Raw genomic sequence first — 19,274 nt, forward strand, 5'->3', positions numbered from 1 at the left:
ACTTTTATCAAGCACTGTCTTTATGCCAGGCATGGTACTATGCTTTACATAAATGTGCTCACTGAAGTTTCTCAACAGTCCCAGGAGGCCAACTTTATTATTATCATTCCTGTTTTACAGATGACAGATTGGGAGTCAGAAAAATTAAGTAGCTTGCTCTCGCTAAACAAGTGGTCAGACCACTGCCATTGACAAATATTGAGAGTTTGCTGTGTGCAGGGACTGCGCCAAGTACCTGGGCATCTGGACAGTCCTGACTCTGAAGTTGCTTCTGATCTGGTGGGAAAGACACAGGTTGGACAATTATAAATTAAGTAAATCATTACGAGACTGCAAAATGCTGGGAAGGAACCATCTCTGGTTCTGATTCTGGGGCTGGGATGAGGGAAGGGGGGCCTGGAGGAAGAGGAGGAGCAGCTGGGATGAGAGAGCGCTGGCATTAGTGCATGCCAGGAGTGGGAATTGTATGTACGTGAAGGCCAGAAGTTCAAGGAGAGAGCCCAGCCTGGCTTGATGTGGTTACCGAGGGAGAGAATGGCGTCAGACAGGCGTAGAATGGTAGGTTGATAAGGGTCTGTCCCTTTGCAAAAATGTTAGGGATTTCAGATGTATTTCTAAGGGCAATAGAGAACCATGGATGGCTTAATGTATCCACTAAGAGTAATTTCACTAGCTCAACTGTCTCAGGGCACTGATTTTCCAGTTTGGGGTGGGGGAACATTATCAAGCCCATAATGTACTAATAACAGATTGTTCTATACCTGTGTGTCCCCACAGTTGGACTTTAAGAGACAGACACGGTTTATTCACCTTTGTATCCCCAGGGCACACAGCAATAGGCCTGGAACTAAACTAACTTGAGTTAAAAAATTAAAAAAAAAAAAAGGTGCAGGCACCAGAAAAGAGTACTCACCCATACCTGAGAGGGAAGTCCTGCTTTAAGGATTCAAATCCAGACTCCACCACTTTTTGTCTCTGTGACTTTGAACCAGTGACCCCCACCTTTCTGAGCTTTGTTTTCCTTATCTGTAGAATGGATACACCTAGGTTACCTACCATAGAGGGCTCAAATGAGGGGGTCCTTGAAGTCCATAGTGCTTGGCACAAGATCCATGCAAGAATATTAAGTTTATTATGATTACAGCATACTGGTTTAGATCTGCATGGTCAAGCAGATCTGGATTAGAATTCAGGTAGGACAAGGGACTCTGAGCAAGGCTGTTTATCTCTGTGAATCTCAATTTCCCTAATCTGTAACTTGGGGAGAATATTAATAGTTCATAGGGTTATTAAGAGAATTCAATGAGGTCATGCCCAGGAAGCGCTAGGCACGTATATATAAGAAAGATAGACACTGTTATAATTGGTGCACGGCCCACTTATACCGCTCACAAAAATTAGGGGAGATTTCAAAAACGAATCTGAAGCAATAAAATCTCCCCTAATTTTTGTGGGCAGTGTATTTTTCAAAACGCGTTATTTTCCCTTCGCCCTCGCTGGGGGGCGCTTTCCAGTAGTCCGGGCGCAGTGGGTGTGGCTATGGGCGTGCGTGTGGGCGGGGTGACCCTATGTCCGCCCCTTGACGCAGGTGGGCGGGGCCAAGTGGGGTTCCCCTAAAGCGCGCGCGCCGCAGCCCCAGGTACTCTGACAAGATGGCGGAGGCAGCGGTCGACAACCCAATGGAGGTGGTGCAGGCGCTGGCGGACGAGACCATGCCCGAAGCCGCGGAACTCAGCTGCCTGGTCAGCCTCCCCGGAGAGCTGCTGGAGTACATCCTGTGCAGCGGCTCGCTGACGGCCGCGGACATAAGCCGCGTCGCCAGCACCTGCCGGAGGCTGCGCGAGCTGTGCCAGAGTAGCGGGAAGGTGTGGAAGGAGCAGTTCCGGGTGAGGTGAGCCTGCCGTCCCTGCCGCTCGCGCCCCGTTCTCCATCTCCGGGGTCCCCGGCCTGGCTGGCCGGAGCTGCCGCCTCCCTCCCCCCTGGCGCGCGCGGACCCCACCCCGGATGCCACCCCCGGACCGACAGACAAAGGCCTCCAGGCCGCCGGCCCTTGGGGTCCCTGCCGGCGCGGACCCTCCGGTGCCCGAATTGCGCACCGGGAAGCACCCAGCGGCCAGGCCCTCCCGGAGGCATGACGACGGTAGGATCCCAGGGCGTCAGTTCTGCGCGCTTTTGTGCCCAACTCCGGGCTCCGATGTTTACACGGACCCAGGGATGCAGTGATCCCGACAGCCCTTCGGGGAAGCGGGCGCAGCATCCCCGGCGTGTTGGCGGAGAGGACAGATTTCGGGGCGGGACCCAGGATAAAATCTGGCCCTGGCATCCTCGCGGTATGACCTTGGGGTAGACTTCCCCTTTGAGGGCCCCATTCATCGACTTGGGTGATAAGTAGACCGTCCTCGGACTGTGGTTATGACAGGAGACGATGTGTCGATGTGTCGGGAGCATAGACGCAGGGCCCGGCTCTTCGGAGGCGCCCCAGAAATGTTAACTGTTTTTGTCATCACTGTTGTTATGATTGCTACAGCTGTCCCCGTTTCATAGGTGGGCAACGGCGACACAATGTGCATATTGCTATGCCAAGGTCACACCGTGAGCCAGCGAGTCCGTGCGTGCCGGGTGGGGATTTGAACCAGGTCCATCGGCGGGAGGGGCCCCCTCTGACCACTAAACCATACTGTTTTCCCTAGCTGCCTTTGATTCGTGTCTGCCTGCCTGCCTGCCTTTGAGTCCCTGTTAAGCTGAGGGGGTGTTTTTCTCCATGTAGGTGGCCTTCCCTTATGAAACACTACAGCCCCACCGACTACGTCAATTGGTTGGAGGAGTATAAAGTTCGGCAAAAAGCTGGGTCAGAAGCCCGGAAGATTGTCGCCTCCTTTTCTCAGAGGTTCTTTTCTGAGCACGTAAGGATCTGGCGATGAAACTCGAAGCTTTTGCCTGGTAGTGGGGGGCATGTGTGTGTGTGTGACTCTGTAGGCATTAGCTCATCCAGCTTTTTTTGATATCTCTCTTCAGTGCTCTCACAATCCCTTACTCACTTATGGCCGCAAGAGTCATTGTGTCCGTTTCCTCCTATCCAACAACATGAAGTCATTTGTCCCTGCCAGCTTTACTTTTTAAAGCCAGAGAGAGAATGGGGTTGGAGGGAGGAAGGGAGGGACCCGCAGCACAACGTAGAGGGTGTTCAGTCAGGGTTATTTCTCTGTGAGTGGGTTAACCATATATATATATTTTTTTTTTTTTTTGCAACCTCCACGTGATTTGGGGGGAATCATCAACAATTGAACACTACCGATTTCACCCAGTTGTTTTCCCAGGAGAATTGGCGAAATTAATACAGTTCTCTCTGCCTTTGCAGATTCTAACCAGTAGTCAGCTGCGCTATTTGTTAAGCTAACAGGATTAAAAGCTATCTATATATCAGAATTATGACTCCCTCAAGTAACTGTCTTGCATTCATTATCTATGAAAAGTTTGTTTTTTTTGTTTGTTTAATATTACTGAAATGCATGAGGGTTTTTTTGTTTGTTTTTTCTTTCCACAAAGCATCCATAGACATTTCTGGGTCAGGTCCTGATTCTTAACTTTTTTTGTAACTCTGGAAAATAGTCCACACGAATATTTTAAATGTATTTCTGATGGTGGGGGGGCACTAGAAATACAGCCAATCTGATTTATTTTACTATCCCGGTTTCCTGTGGATTCATTCCTATCTTTTAATTTTAATTATTATTTAATGGAGTTCATACATTTGAAATGTGTTCAAGGCTCTTTACGTTTTAAAAGGAAAAGTTCAAAATTTGAACTTGGGGCAAATTTGAACTTATTCTCCTATGTAGAATAAGACCAGCTATTCCCTAGTGTAATTCATTTCTATAAATAAATGATTGTTAATGTTAGAATGGCCAAAATTTATGTTCCATTTTGGATAAGCCATGCCCTAATTTAGATGCTGGTTTAGATGTGTTTTCATACAGCTATATTTGGGCGCTAGATGTGTTTGGCACACTAGGCTATGGGCTACTAGTTTGCAACCCCTGCTTGTATAGTCCAGCTCATTTTGTGTGCATTTTTAATGGCCTCTGCCTTTGTCTAATAATGATGAATGTTGTGTTTTTTCCTTAGTGCCCTCTTTCCCTGTGCTACTGCTTAATTAGAAGTATGTCAGGGACTTTGAACATAGCAAGCGTATATTTAAGACTGATCTGTGGGTGGGTGATTACCTTGGCTCAGGACCCTTGTATTCCTGTGTTCTTTGCACGCACATGGGTTGACTTGAAATTTCCTGGCTACTTTCAAAAAAGAAAAGTGGGAGAAGTAATAGAATTTTAAACTGAGGGGTTCTGAAAACTCATTGGTACCACTGCCTCAGTTTATGGAGAAAACATGCTCAGTGGCTTGAGTAGCTCATGGACTGCATGAAATTGGCATTGTGAATACACTTTTGTATTTCTGGTTCTTGTTGCAGAACTATTTTTCTTCATATTAGAATTCCTGAGTTACCAGTTTTAGAAATTTCAGTCTATGAAAATAGAATTCACTTACAAATCACAGTAAGATCTGAACAAATTAGCGTTACTTTGTATGCTACTTTCCACCGATGGTAGGTGGCCCAATATAGTACAGTATAGCCCTTACCACTTCCATGAAAATGACTATCTTTCTCTGCAACTCAGATTTGTGTGTGAGAGTGACAACAACATTATTACTCATTACTGAGGCCTGTTTGTGTCTTCTTCGTAGGTCCCTTGTAATGGTTTTAGTGACATTGAAAATCTTGAGGGACCAGAGATATTTTTTGAGGATGAACTGGTGTGTATCCTGAATATGGAAGGAAGGTAAGTCATAGTTATAATTGGGATTTTTTGTTTATTCATTTGTTTTCATAACAGCCCCAGAATTATAGTTTGTATGTGGCTGAAACCTGGGATAGTGTTTCCAAATATCCTTTGTTGCTACATTAACATTTTTGAAAAATGTGTGTGTATGTAAAGGTAAGTACACCAAGGCAATTGATATTTAAAGAATCCGTCTGTTTGGAAAGAAAAGAGATTCAGTTTAGTCTTAGTGTGGGTTAAGCACTGTGTTCTGGGCACTTGTATCTGTAAGGTCATTTAGGTAACACACGTTATCCTTCCTTTGCTATTACCTGTCCTCCTATCACCATCACATGTGCCTGTCATGCACTGACTATTAAGTAATTTCTTAGGGAAGTCTTCGTTTAATGGATGGGTTCTTTTTTTTTCTTACAATTTTTGAATTTGGGTAAGAAATAATCTTACTCTGGCCATGAACATTATAGGTATTTGGTTGACCCTTCCTTTTATCTTTCCTGTGATCGAGAAGAATCCATTATCTCTTGGTTGTTGCTTAACATTTTTTACGACTCATATTTTCTGCTCTGAGGGTTAATTACCCATTGCCTGAAAGGTGACTTGGCTTCCAGCCTAACTTATCTATGAGAAAGATTCTGTGCTGTAAAAGTTCTGGAAACTTCACTGGTGATGGAAGATAAGTATGTTGGTTTACCATCTTCCTTAAGAGAGATCATTGTGCAATTTCTCACAAACAAGGCATTAAGATATTTTTCGTGCTGTTTTTAAAGAGGTTTAGGAGAGAGAAATATCTGAGTGGAACAACTGTAGAGGAGAGGTAGGATGTGTCACTATTCTAGGCCTTGGAAGAGTTCAAATGCAGAGGTCATTTTTCTGTTGCTATTTTGGTTTATCTATAAATGAATTGAAGTATGATCTAATAGTCAGTATTTTGCAGCCTTAAAAATAAAAGCTGACCTGCCTTTTTTTTTTCGTATATCCACGTACATAAATGCAATATCATACATACTGAGTGTATTGTTTAGTTTTGATACACTTGTTAGTGCAGACTTGGTTTTTTTTCTTATGCTGGTTTTCTCTTCTTCCTTAGCCCATTTGTATTGGCCTTCCCTGCTCCCACCCCTGTAATTCATGATGACACACTATGTTGTATTCTTCCATTCTCATATACATTGCTATATATAGGGATCAAGGGGGATCATTATTTGACAAGATTATCATAAAATAGGTACTTTTTATATCTGTTTTTCTCATTCAGTATTACCTTATTGAAATCAGTCCTAATCAACTGGTAAAAATAATCTAATTCATTTTTTAGTGGCTTCATACTGTTTTGTAGGGTACACCTAACTTATTTAACCATCCCCCTATTGATGAAGAAAGTGGAAAACCACTTGCTTCTCTGGAGGGTGGGTGGTGTTACAGTGGTTTCACGTCTCAGTAAAACATTCCTGGGAATGGGTTTTCTGGGTCAGACTATAGAACGTTACTGCAAGACAAAATAAGAGCATGCTCTTGAATGGGAAGAGCTACCATCACAAATAACAGCAGTTCTTCCGCAATTAATATGTAAACCTATTGCCATTTTAATTAGGATCCAACAAGAGTTTTGGGAGGGCAGAGTTGTGTGTGTGCATGTGTTTTAACTGGATAATATTGTCAAAGAAGAAAATATTCATAAGAAAAGTCAGGAAAAATATTTTTTTAATAATCACAATGGGGAACCTGCATCACTAGCTATTTGAACATATTATAGAGTTACCTGTAATGAAACAATAATAATGTTTAAGTAAAAATCGCCAGCCACATCCATGGCAAAGATTATTTCAGAAACACGTCCAAGCATGGAAGATAATATATTTAAACAAAGGGGAAAAGATGGACTAGTTAGCAAATGCTGTTAGATATAACCGATTATCCACCTGGAAGAAAGTAAAACTTGCATCATATATAAAAACTAAGTTCCAAGATTAAACCTAAATTTTACCACAATGTAAACCCTTCAAAAAAATAGGAGATTTTGTGTACTGTCTAGGAGACCGCCTTAACCAAGACTGGCAGTACAGAGGCAATAAAAGAATATGGGCAGATGGTTTTGCAATTTAAAAAAAAAACAAAAAATTTCTGTACAACCAAAGAAACCATAAAGTCAATAGAATTCTTAAAAGTTCCAAAAAGAAATGGAAAAAATGGATAGCAAGGATGACATTTACAGAGCAGCAAATGTAAGTGGCGGGCATCGTGCAAAAACAAAAACAAAAAAAAATACCTTTAAATTCACTCTTCAGAGAAATGTCAAATAGTGAAATACTGCTTTTTTACTTAGGAGATTTACTTTGACCTGATATTCACATTTTGAGCTTAAAACAGGGTCTTTTTTTAGATAACAAGGGATACTGTCACATTTATAAATACTTTGGGATGCCAGTTGTCACGAAGGACCCTATTTGTATTTTGGACCCTATTTGTATTTATTCCTGGCAGATTCTTATTGTTTGGATACGGAAGACGTAGGAAGGAAGAGGGTAGTTTCTGTAAATGGTAAAGCACCTATCCCTGGATATTTGAAAACAGTTTGCACTCATGGTGTTCCATGTGGTCTTTGAAAGGAGTGCATCTAAAGATTTGAAACAAAACATTAAAAGGATACACAGTACCAGTGAGAATTGACCCAGAATGACCAACATACTGAGGCATATTTCAGTAAGATGATTGTATATTAAAAACAGAAAAGTCCTTTGGTTATCCAAGAAAAAAATGAATTTACTAATCAGGAAAAGAAAATCAGAAAATCATTAGACTTTTAACAGCAATGCTCAATGCCAGAGGAAAAAGGAATAACACACTTAAGATACTCAAGGATCAAAAATGTCAGCCAAAGATTTTTATATCCAACCAAACTGACTTCCAAGTGTAAAGGCTGCAGACAAACTTAGCAACTTGCAAGAACTTGGAGGCTTTTGAGCCCTCCCTGAGAAATGTGCTCGAAAATGAACTTTAAACAACCAGATAATCAGAGAGACATTGACATAAGGACGACCAGTGGGAAGCAATGAAAATGTATATACTTCAGAAATATGTATTTACTTGTAGAATTAAATCCAAGTGACAGTAAGGTGGTCAGTATTGTATGGACGGGCCATAAATCCTGACAATGTGGATATAATATAGTTGTTTAAAAAACTGAGCAGGGTGGCCCTGACCAGTTGGCTCAGTGGTAGAGCGTCGGCCTGGCATGTGGAAGTCCCGGGTTTGATTACGAGCCAGGGTACACAGGAGAAGCACCCATCTGCTTCTCTACCCCTCACCCTCTCCTTCCTCTCTCTCTTCCCCTCCTGCAGCCAAGGCTCCATTGGAGCAAAGATGGCCCGGGCGCTGAGGATGGCTCTGTGGCCTCTGCCTCAGGTGCTAGAATGACTCTGGTTGCAACAGAGTGACGCCCTGGATGGGCAGAGCATCACCCCCTGGTGGGCGTGCCGGGTGGATCCCGGTCGGGCGCATGCGGGAGTCTGTCTGACTGCCTCCCTGTTTCCAGCTTCAGAAAAATACAAAAAAAAAAAAAAAGAAAGAAAGAAAAGAAAAAAACTGAGCAGGGTATAGGGGAGAACATAAGAATATTTAGCTGTTTTTCAGTCATCAAGGTGATGGGAATACTGATCATATTATTCTGAAGCTAGTGTATGTATGAGAGAGACATGAAATAAAACGAGTATGTTTGACCTTTGAACAACTCGGGTTTGGACTCTGCAGGTCTGCTTATGTGCAGATTTTTTCCAGCTGACACTGTGCAGTTCAAACCATGTTTTTCAAGGGTCACTTGACAGTTGGGAGGCTGCATTCGGAGTGCTAATATAACTTATACATGGATTTTCAACTCTCTGGGCAGTTGGTGCCCTTAACCCCTGTTTTGTTAAAGGAACTTATGGAATTGGACAAGTAGGATTCTTGTGGAAGGAAAATGATACAGATATAAAATGGAAGAAGGTAAAAACTGTATAGTTCTGATTTTGAATTAGAAATTCTAGTGTAGCCTGACCAGGCGGTGGTGCAGTGGATAGAGCGTTGGCCTCAGATGCTGAGAACCCAGGTTCGAAACCCCAAGGTCACCAGCTTGAGCATGGGATCATAAATACGACTCCATGATTGCTGGCTTAAGCAAGGGGTCACTGGCTCAGCTGGAGTCCCCCAGTCAAGGCACATATGAGAAAGCAGTCAATGAACAACTAAGGTGCTGGGTAAGACGGCCTTACTCGGAGGGAGGTTTGAGTCAAAACCTAAAAGGAGAGGAGGGCAGTGATTGCAGACCTCCAGGGGAAGAACGTTCCAGCCAGGGAACTGAGCTCTGCGGCCTAAGGGAACCCCAGCCAGGATGCACAGAGGGAAGCTGGCATGCCTGGTGGCTGCCCACTGGGGGTGAGGGAGTGGTAGTGATTGGGGGTAGAGGGGCACGGGGACAAGAGTGTGAAGGACCCTGCATGTCAGCATCAAGACTTGGGCTTTTACTTGGCCTAAGGTGGAAGACATGGGAGAATTTGGGACAGAGAATTTTTGTGCTGTGATTTGATGTTAATTAACTAGGGTGGTTTGACTACTGTATTGAGTGTCGACTGTGAGGGCCAAGGTTCAAAGCAGGGAGCTCAGTGAGGAAGACACCACTCTGGTATAGACAGAAGGTGGTGGTGGCTTAGACGAGTTAGTGAGAAGGGGTCATGTGCCTGACGAGTTACTAGCATTGGAGGAGGGATGGATTGTGGCATACGAGAGAGCCAGGAGTCCAGGGTGACGCCAGGGTTTGGGGCCTGCCTGGATGCTGGAGCAGCCTCCCTCTGGGGGCAGAATGACTCCGGGACGGGGAGAGCGTGGATGGGCTCCCCAGGTCCCCACTGGGGTCATGGAGCAGCAGTTGGATATGTCGGTCTAGAATGTAGAGAAGAATGCTGTTCTGGAAAATATATTCCGGGCTGGCGTGTGGATATCTGAAGCCGTGAGCCGGGGTGAGCTCACCTTGGCATTGAGTGTCGGAGGAGAGTGGCAGCCCAGGTTCCCTCTGCCAGGTGCGGGGAGTCCAGCAAGGATTCCGGACACCTCACCCTCTTCTGAGACCCACCCAGCTTCCCTAACTTTGCAGGTTTCTCTCTCATTCCCTTTCAGTAAATCTGAAGCCAAACAGATAACGTCTCTTGAACTTCAGCACAACTAATTTAGTGTTATGTTACAAATGCAAAGTCTTAAATTGTGTTATCTGTTCCCACGATAATAAGCACTGTATGATGGTGAACCAATTAGACCTGTCTCTTTAAGTAGACTCTTGACGTGGTATAATCAGCATGAAGCAAAAAAATCAATTGCTGAGTTTTTGTATCTTAGTGTTTATCGACTTACTGTTTGTTTGCTTGTTTGTTCTTGCCAGGAAAGCTTTGACCTGGAAATACTACGCCAAAAAGATCCTTTACTACCTACGACAACAGAAAATTTTAAATAATCTCAAGACTTTCCTCCAGCATTCAGATGACTATGAATCATACCTGGAAGGTGAGACACGAATGGCGCTGTTGCAGCGGGCACCTGAGCGGACGCTGTGTTTGGTGAACAAGCCATGGGGATGCCAGCTGGGCCGCGCAGGGTGAATTGTGCAGGCTGGGCATTTAGGTGGGCAGAACCAGTAAATGGAGAGCAGAGCTAACATCTTGTTAAAACCTTTAGCTCTCAGCTGAAGAGACAGCGTTTTCTCAAGATGCATCATCGGTCAAAGCACGAGGGGCTGATATTTCAGCTAACGAGATTAATCCCGATTTTCTAAGCTTTGAAGCATCACTTCCAAATCAGAAGTCAGTTTGTGCACTTTTGTCTCCTTGTGACCTGGAGCAAATCCCTTCACCTCTGGTTAGAGTCTAATGGGGCCAGAATGTTCTCACACATCCGTGAGCCTGCCTGGCCCTACGGAGAAGTGAGGAGAAGGAAGCCATGTGGACAGGAGAGACAAAGGCCATAACTTTCTGCTCCTACCAAGTTGAACAAGCAGGAACAAAATGTGACTTTATTTTTTTCAAGTGACTTTTCATTCCTAGCACATTACACAAACACTCCTGGAAGTTATGGTTATGAAATACATACATTCCTTATCCCCAGAGCTGTACCAAATTTGTTTTTTCCTCTCCTGTGTTCCTTGTATCATATCTCCATTCTCCTACTGGAGATACGTGGGCTGTCATCCTCACTCCCAGCAACAGCTGTCTGAGTAACACCTGCCTTCGTGAGCATCACCCCTTCTGTCCTCACGTCGGCCAGCACACCAGTGCAGCCCAGTCTGAAACCCTGTCTTTCCCCATGCCGTGTGCACAGCAGTGGGACCAGCTGGTTTCCTGTTTTTTATTTAATCTCTGCTTTTCATCCTCTCCCTATTCAGTCCTTCCCCTACAAATTTCCAGGTAACCCACCCAGCTCAGTACTGTAGATATTGCAAAGTAGTTGAGTGAATGGAAGTAGGCTGCAGAGTTCTGATCCTTAGTGATGGACTAGATCGTGAGCTTCCATTGACGCAGTCTAGGAGCCATAGCATTAGGGCAGAGACATTAGGAAGTTTGGCAGACACTCCTGCTTGCAGGTGGAGAAGCTAGGTCCCACGGAAGCCCAGGGGCCAAACCCTGCTAGTGGCAGAACTGAGACTAGGGTCCTGGTATTTTGACACCGTGGGGAGGGGCTAGTAAGGTTCTGAGCTGGTTTTACCTGCTTGAATTTAAAATGACTTTCAGACTTCCCAACTCAAGATGTCCTGCAGCCAGATAACCAAGGCAGCCCACTGGCCTCTGGTTAAATGATTGCCTAAGTCAATGAGGAGTATGGATTGTCAGGGGACAATGCCTCCAGTGTCCTTCGTAGCTTTTTAGCTGCAGGGTCCCTGAGTATGCCTGGTCCCTAATCTGCAAGGACGGTTATCTCTGGAGTCCACGCAGTGGCTCTCCTTGAGAGGTTCTGTTTGTTGAAATGGCACATCTGTCATTGAGAGCTTTCGACTTTTTTTTTTATGTTAAAGAACTATCTTACAACATTAAGTTTTTAGAGTTGTTGAGTTTTAAACTATAAGGGAATTGGGAGGAAGAAGTAGCTGGAAAGATCTCTTTCATAGTACATATTTCTCTTTGTAATAGAATATGGAAATATGCCATGTATCACAGTGGTTTTTGAGTCCAGGCCTCAGAGGGAGGGTTAGTTTATTTTAATGAAAGCGCAGTGACGTGTAAGCTAAGCTCCTTTGTTGAGAGTGCCTCCTGCTCCTTCTCAGTGTCTTTGCAGCCAGGCCTGACAGCCACCATACAGCACCGTCCTGGGGGATGGTGTCAAGAGCTGTGGCCCCCAGCATCTGCAGTAAATGACTAAGAAGGAAAGGTTACCAATATTTACTCAGTAATTCTTGCTCCTGTGCAGGTGCCGTGTTCATTGACCAGTACTGCAACCCTCTCTCAGAAATCAGCCTCAAGGATATCCAGGCCCAGATCGGCAGCATCGCAGAGCTTGTGCGCAAGACCCTCCGGGGCATCAACAGCCGCCACCCCAGCTTGTCCTTCAAGGCAGGTGGGTGTGGCACTGCTCCAGATCAATGCCACATGTGCGCATGCATGGACAGACACCTAGAGTAGTGGGTCATTTGGAAGTTCTGCAGAGCATTCCCCATTCTGTCACAACAACGCCGTTCTGACACAACCACACGTTCACCTTTATAATGTAAAAGACTTTAACTACATACTCTCCTCTTCACTCTGGATTGGTAGAATCCAATGAATGTGGTTAGGACTTGGCCAGTGTCTGCATGTCACAGGTTGTTGGGGACACTGGTCACCACATTGTTTATGCTTGTGTCTTCAGAGTAGATCTCTATGTTTCAGGTGAATCCTCCATGATAATGGAGATAGAACTCCAGAGCCAGGTGCTGGATGCCATGAACTATGTCCTTTACGACCAGCTGAAGTTCAAGGGGAACCGAATGGATTACTATAATGCCCTAAACTTATATATGCATCAGGTAAATATGAGTATATTTAAAAATAATAATTAAGCTCATCTCTGATAAATTGTACAGTTTTTGAGGGTAACTACTATATTTTTTTCATCACTCAATGCTTAGAAGTCATTTTTTGCCTTTACTATAAGGATATTACTATTTTTATATATTTTATATATTTTACTATTTTATATAAGGATATTGATTTTTGTTTCATCAGAAAGTATCCTCTGAAAACCTTCAAGATGAATTCCTGACTAGAAGAGGTATTTCTGTGACTCAGTTGGTCAGTTTGTAGCTTAGGAACCCGGACTGAACCCGGACCCGGTCTCTGCGCACAGGCCTGCAGGAAGGTTGGAGGGACTCTGTGGCCACTACATCACTGTTTATGTTTTTGCTTGCTTCCTACTTGACTCCCTTTTCCATAGCTATTCTGTTGCTCTGTGTGCTACTGTACTTTTTTTTCCCGTGTCTTACACACTTTCCTTGAAGTGGCCTTCTCTTCTGGAAGAAGGAGGGCTTAAACCACAGGTCTGCAAACCTTTTCTGTAACCAGACAGTGGCTTATTTTGGCTCCTCAGGCTGTGTGCTCTCTCTGCCCTGCTCAGTGCTGCCATCTTAACTGGAGAGGGGGCACAGACAAACAAAAACAAATAACGTGGCTACATTCTGGTCAAACTTTATATCTAGACATGGAAATTTGACTTTGACATCATCTTCATGAGTCACGAAATAGTATTTTTCTGACTGTTTTGTTAAACATTAAAAAATGTTAAAATTCTTCTTACATGGGCCATACAAAAACAGGTGGTGGGCCAGAATTGCCTCATGGACTGTACTTTGCAGACTCCTGGTCTGAATAAATAAAATACTCATCCACTTGAGCCTCAGAACCCAGCCACATGCCTGGCGCACCGTAGGTGCCTCATAAAAATGGGTCCTGAAGCAAGCAAGGCCCATCATTTCTAGTAAGCTAAAGCTTTTTATTCTTTCTTTAGGTTTTGACCCGCAGAACAGGGATCCCAATCAGCATGTCTCTGCTCTACATGACAATTGCCCGGCAGTTGGGGGTCCCCCTGGAACCTGTCAACTTCCCAAGTCACTTCTTACTAAGGTGGTGCCAAGCCGCAGAAGGGTGAGCCACCTGACTCTCCTGCTGGGTCCTCAGAGCTCGTCCCACTGTGCTGAGATGGGGTGTGACCAGACAGAGGTTAAAGGAGGACCGGGTGGTGGTGGAACTGTTTTGTTTCTGGACTGTGTCCACGTTGATAACCTGGTGTGGGGGAAGGGCATGCCAGTCTTTCTGTTTTCTTGTAGCTGCATGCCAATACACAGTTATCTCAAAGCAAGAAGTGTCAAGAATAGGACTAGGGGCTCAAGGGCGGCTTCTGTGGATCTCAGAGTTCCAAAGCAGATCAGATCAAAGAGTTCTTAGAGAAAGTCTTTCTATTCTTCCATGAAATCTCCCGCTCCTTCCCCATGAGGGTGGGAGACCAGATTAGCCAAATTTTTCATTGACGTGCAAAGCAAATATTTGTGTTCTCATCTCACTCCTTTTAGACAAGGTTGATGACTGAAATGCATTGTGTAGACCAGGGTAAGGACTTTTTGTTGTCTTTGCTTTTTTTTTTTTTTTTAATTTTCCCACTGATTTGAAAGAGAAAGGGGGGATGAAGGGAGAGAGAAGCATCAAGTCGTTGTACCACTTAGTTCCGTTTAGTTGTATACTCATTTATCCTTCCTTGTATGTGCCCTGCCCAGGGGGTTGTACCCACGACCTCTGATGTACCAGGTCAGCACTTTATCCATTGAGCCACCCAGCCAGGGCCTGTCCTCTCTTTTAAACCTGGTGTTCTATTAGGCATAAAGCTCCTTTTAAGCTATAGGCTAACATTTCTGCAAGTTCATCAGATAGGTAGAATATCTTTTTATTAAATGTGCCCTTTACAGAGAAAAGAAGCAAAATTATTTAATTATGTCCTTTTCTTTGAAACTCTTTCTAATGACTAGTTGTAATGCCCTTCGGTGAAGTGATAAGCATTGTGATAGAAAGTACCAGAGACTTGAAATCAGACTAGGTTCAAAGCTTGGCTTTCTCTGAGCCTCAGTTTCTTCCTCTGTAAAATGGGACTACAGTTTTCATAAAGTGGCTTGGAGGATTAAATGAGATGACCCAGTGCCTTACACACCTATTAGAGTTTCTGACACATACATAGAAAAATGATGTAACTAGTTTCTGTACTTCTACTTCCTAATTTAAGAAATAAAACATATATGCAGTTGGAGCTTCTCGGGTATTCCTCCTTATTCCTTTCTCCCTCTTTCCCTCTCCACTAGTTAGTTTGAAAGTATTTGTTATTTTCACTTAAATGTTTGAAGTTTTTTACATATGTATTTTCCCTTAAATAATTTGCACAAACTTCCCTTTTTTTTTTTTTTTTTTTTTTGTATTTTTCCAAAGTTGGAAATGGGGAGGCAGTCAGACAGACTCCCGCATGCACCTGACCGGGATCCACCCGGCATGCCCACCAGGGGGCGATGCTCTGCCCATCTTGGGGCATTGCTCTGCCGCAATCAGAGCCATTCTAGCGCCTGAGGCAGAGGCCACAGAGCCATCCTCAGCGCCCGGGCAAACTCTGCTCCAATGGAGCCTTGGCTACGGGAGGGGAAGAGAGAGACAGAGAGGAAGGAGAGGGGGAGGGGTGGAGAAGCAGATGGGCGCTTCTCCTGTGTGCCCTGGCCGGGAATCGAACCCGGGACTCCTGCACACCAGGTCGATGCTCTACCATTGAGCCAACTGGCCAGGGTCCCTTTTCTTTCATATATAATCTGTTCCTAAAAATGTTTCAGTAGTTTCTTTTTTGGAGAGCAAGTACCCATTTTCCAAATGAAAAAATGATTTTTTCAACCAACTTCCACTCCCCGAATAATCCAACCTGTTTCTCCAAATATCTCTAAAATATTCTTCAGTGTCCATATAATAACCCACCAAGGATTTCTGCACATTATAAAGCACGTAAAACACCAATTACCATATATTACTTCCCACAGCAACTTCACTGGTACAGTTGTGGCAGCAGTATTATTTTTCCTCCTTAGGTTACAGTGAACAGTGCAAACAGGCAGTGAAATAATCTGTTAGCACCCCAGGTCCCTGGCAGAAACAGACATTGAGAGCCATCAAAGGCTGGGCGGGCTCCAGGGAGAGGCGGGAAGAGTGGGGAGTGTGCAGTCCGCCCGGCAGCTGGGTTGAGGCCCTCTCTCTGCTTCCTCCTTGCTTACCAGTGGCTGCACCAACACCATATTGTTTATTCATGTACCTCTGTCATTAGTCCTGATACCTGGTAGGTGAGACCCTGTCGAGTTCTTCCAGTTGCCTTGGCTGTTTGCAGCCTTTTGCTCTAATACAGATTTAGAATCAGTTTGCGGGGTTTTTCCAAACCCCCATGTGGATATTGATTGGCACCAGTGCTTCATTGATTGGATTCATTGATTGATAGGAGGAATATCGCTAGCGTTTCCCTGAGTCTCTGTCTGTGGACGCAGCTCCCATACATTTGAGTCATCTTCTATGTCCTTAAAAAGATTTTGTCATTTTCTTCATCGAACCCTTTGATATCTTATTAGAGTTATTCCTAGTACCTTAAATTTTTGTTGCTGTTGTAAATGGTGCGTTTAAATATGGACGTGCTCAGCTCTTATCTGAGATTCGGCTGACTCCACGTGTTCCTTGTGTAGGGCCAAGCTGGACATCTTTGACTACATCTACATTGATGCCTTTGGGAAGGGCAGGCAGCTGACGGTGAAGGAGTGTGAATACTTGATCGGCCAGCACGTGACAGCGGCGCTGTACGGCGTGGTCAATGTCAAGAAGGTGCTCCAGCGAATGGTGGGAAACCTTTTAAGCCTGGGAAAGCGGTAAGGTTTTCTTGGTCCTGCATTGCCTCTGTGGCATGCGTGTCTTTGAAGGCTTGAGTTGCCTCACAGGGACTTTTCTTAATGAGCCTCCCCGGGACACAGCATAGCACTGAGTGAGCCATGGCACGGCTGAGATAGCTGCAGCTGTCACCCTCCCTGAGAAAAATGGGTGCCCGTGATGTAATGCTCCCCAGGTTGAAGACATGCTAAGTGAGTTTCAAGGTCTCTGCAGTAGGCTTGGACAGGCTCTCTTCAGAAATACCGAAAGCAGCCTTCAGTACAAGAGACTGGCAAAGGTGTTCTCTCAGGGGCAGGATGTGCTCATGTCCATGTGCTTGTCACCTTTTAGTTTCTAGCTTTCTGTCACTTAGATAAGAAAAACAAAAGTATGACCCCATCTAGCTTCTGAGTCCAAGGAAATTTGTCTTACAGAGAAAAATAGGAAGCTGCACATTGTAGCAATAGTTTCCTGCCTAGTAGTAGAATTTTCTTTTAGTAGACTTTATTTTTTAGTGCAGTTTTAGGTTTGTTGCAAAACTGAGCAGAAAGTACAGAGTTCCCATAGACCTCCCCACTGCCTCCAGGCACACTCAGCCTCTCCCACATCAACATCCTGCACTGAAATGGTACATTTGTTACGATTGATGAGCCTGCACTGACATATCTAATCACCGGAAGTCCAGAGTTAGTTCAGACATTCAGGTTCACTCTGGGTGTTGTGTGTTCGTTCTCTGGGTTTTAATAAATATTTGATGACGTGTCTCCCATTAGAGTATCACAGAACATTTTCTGCTCTGCCAATTCAAAATTCATTTTTAATTATATATGGTATTATTGAGGTGACTGCATACGGAAAAGGCTCACGATTTTAGCTTATGCCTATCAGCAAAGTGGGGTACACAATTTTTAGTTCTTGTGTGTGTGCATGCGTGCGTGTGTGCATGTTTAAGACCATTGTAACTATTTGCTGAACAGAGAGGACGTATCAAAATCACAAAATGTATGGGGCTTGCGTCGATTATTTCTAAAACCTATGCCTTGCAAAAGAAGTCTTCCTCAGAAGCACACGGGGTAAGACGCAGGTTTCTCCCCCTGTAGGGAAGGCATCGACCAGTCCTATCAGCTTCTGCGAGACTCACTGGACCTGTATTTGGCGATGTACCCGGACCAGGTGCAGCTCCTCCTCCTCCAAGCCAGGCTCTACTTCCACCTGGGAATCTGGCCGGAGAAGGTAATTATTGAACTTTGATGCTTCGCACTTGCCTTAGAGAGGGACATCCTAGCTTGAAGGACGGCTCTTACAGGTTTATCCTCCCATTAACACGGAGGATAAACAGATCTGTTCAAGTCTCTCAGACCCATCATTCAAAAATTTTTTGTCTCCTTTTACTTGACTAAAAACTGATTATACTTATAGGAGTTGCCCATTCCCTATGTGGTCAGTGCCTAAGTGTCCAGAACCACGGGACCTCTGCCCTGCCGGTCACCTCCTGCTGCCCCTAAGATGAATTTCCCCCAGTCACCCTGACTCAGCAAAGGGCGGCAGACCTAAATTGCACAGCCGCCCCCTGTGCTGCTAGCAACGCCCCTGCTGGACGTAGGGAAGTCAGGTGTTAGCTGTGCTCACGTCTGGCTGTGGGGCCAACTCAGGGCCTGTCACGCCTTTAAAACACCGCTTGACTTGGACACTGCTCCCCACGGGTCTCCCAGTGGTGTCATGGCCGCCCTGGCCAGTGGCAGGCTCTTCAAAAAGGCTGCCGTGTGGGAGGGCAGCGTGTTCCAGGCGGGCTGTGAGCACGGCGGCTGTCAGGGCCAGGTGTGTGTCCCAGAGCCGGCGCAGCTGCACGCGGCTCCACGTCCCCGCTTTTCTGGGGGAACTGTGTTACTAGTCCAGGGTGTACTAGAACAGTGCTGAGAGTCTTGAGCGCTGAGGCATCCCCATATAGTCAGTCATCTGCTCGTGTTACTAGAGAGCAGTGAAAATCTTCTTGAGAAAGTAAATTGTCTAAATGACTTGACATTGCTTAGGTTTAAGTTGTCTCAGTTACTCATAACCTCAGAGATCTAAAATAATTCTTAAAAAAGGACACATCAGTAAGAAAATTTCTAGACTCCTATCTTAAGAAAAGATGTCCTTTGTGGTGCAGGGAACAAAGGCATGTGGTCTGGTGGAAGAGTTAACGTTAAATCTCGACTCATCACAGTCACCACCCCCTTCTCTGAACCTCCGTAAATCCTGTTGTGCAGGATCTCATAGCTTATTTTATTTATTTTTGGTACTTGGATATACATAATTTGTGCCACTTTTTACTTTAGTTAAGGAATTTCAGGATACTTTGTAAAATGCAGAGGTCTTTTTAAAGCAAGATATTTGATAAATGAATTCTGTACTTGAATTACACGTGAGCCTTAGAAGGGATGAGGCTCATACTCCTTTGTGGGGGAGGGTCTGCAGCAGCTCTGGCCTTACCCTCCACGACCAGTGCAGGGTAGTGCTCACGTGCTGATCCTGAGGATGTGCC

General features: G+C 44.8%; 1 protein-coding gene across 3 annotated transcripts in view; it reads left to right on the top strand.

Annotated features, from left to right (window-relative positions):
• The first annotated feature begins 1,619 nt into the window (after positions 1–1,619).
• FBXO21 (F-box protein 21) overlaps positions 1,620–19,274 on the top strand; it is a 32,693-nt gene continuing 15,038 nt past the window's right edge. For all 3 annotated transcript variants that reach the window (XM_066370818.1, XM_066370819.1, XM_066370820.1), the window contains exons 1-9: positions 1,620–1,891; positions 2,768–2,903; positions 4,744–4,838; positions 10,246–10,367; positions 12,261–12,407; positions 12,719–12,855; positions 13,833–13,969; positions 16,573–16,752; positions 17,851–17,983. In XM_066370818.1, the coding sequence (XP_066226915.1) occupies positions 1,653–1,891; positions 2,768–2,903; positions 4,744–4,838; positions 10,246–10,367; positions 12,261–12,407; positions 12,719–12,855; positions 13,833–13,969; positions 16,573–16,752; positions 17,851–17,983 (1,326 nt within the window). In that variant the 5' untranslated portion in view covers positions 1,620–1,652. The remainder of the gene's footprint in view (positions 1,892–2,767; positions 2,904–4,743; positions 4,839–10,245; positions 10,368–12,260; positions 12,408–12,718; positions 12,856–13,832; positions 13,970–16,572; positions 16,753–17,850; positions 17,984–19,274) is intronic.

The sequence above is a fragment of the Saccopteryx leptura genome, chromosome 2 (assembly GCF_036850995.1).
Source record: "Saccopteryx leptura isolate mSacLep1 chromosome 2, mSacLep1_pri_phased_curated, whole genome shotgun sequence".
NCBI lineage: Eukaryota > Metazoa > Chordata > Mammalia > Chiroptera > Emballonuridae > Saccopteryx > Saccopteryx leptura.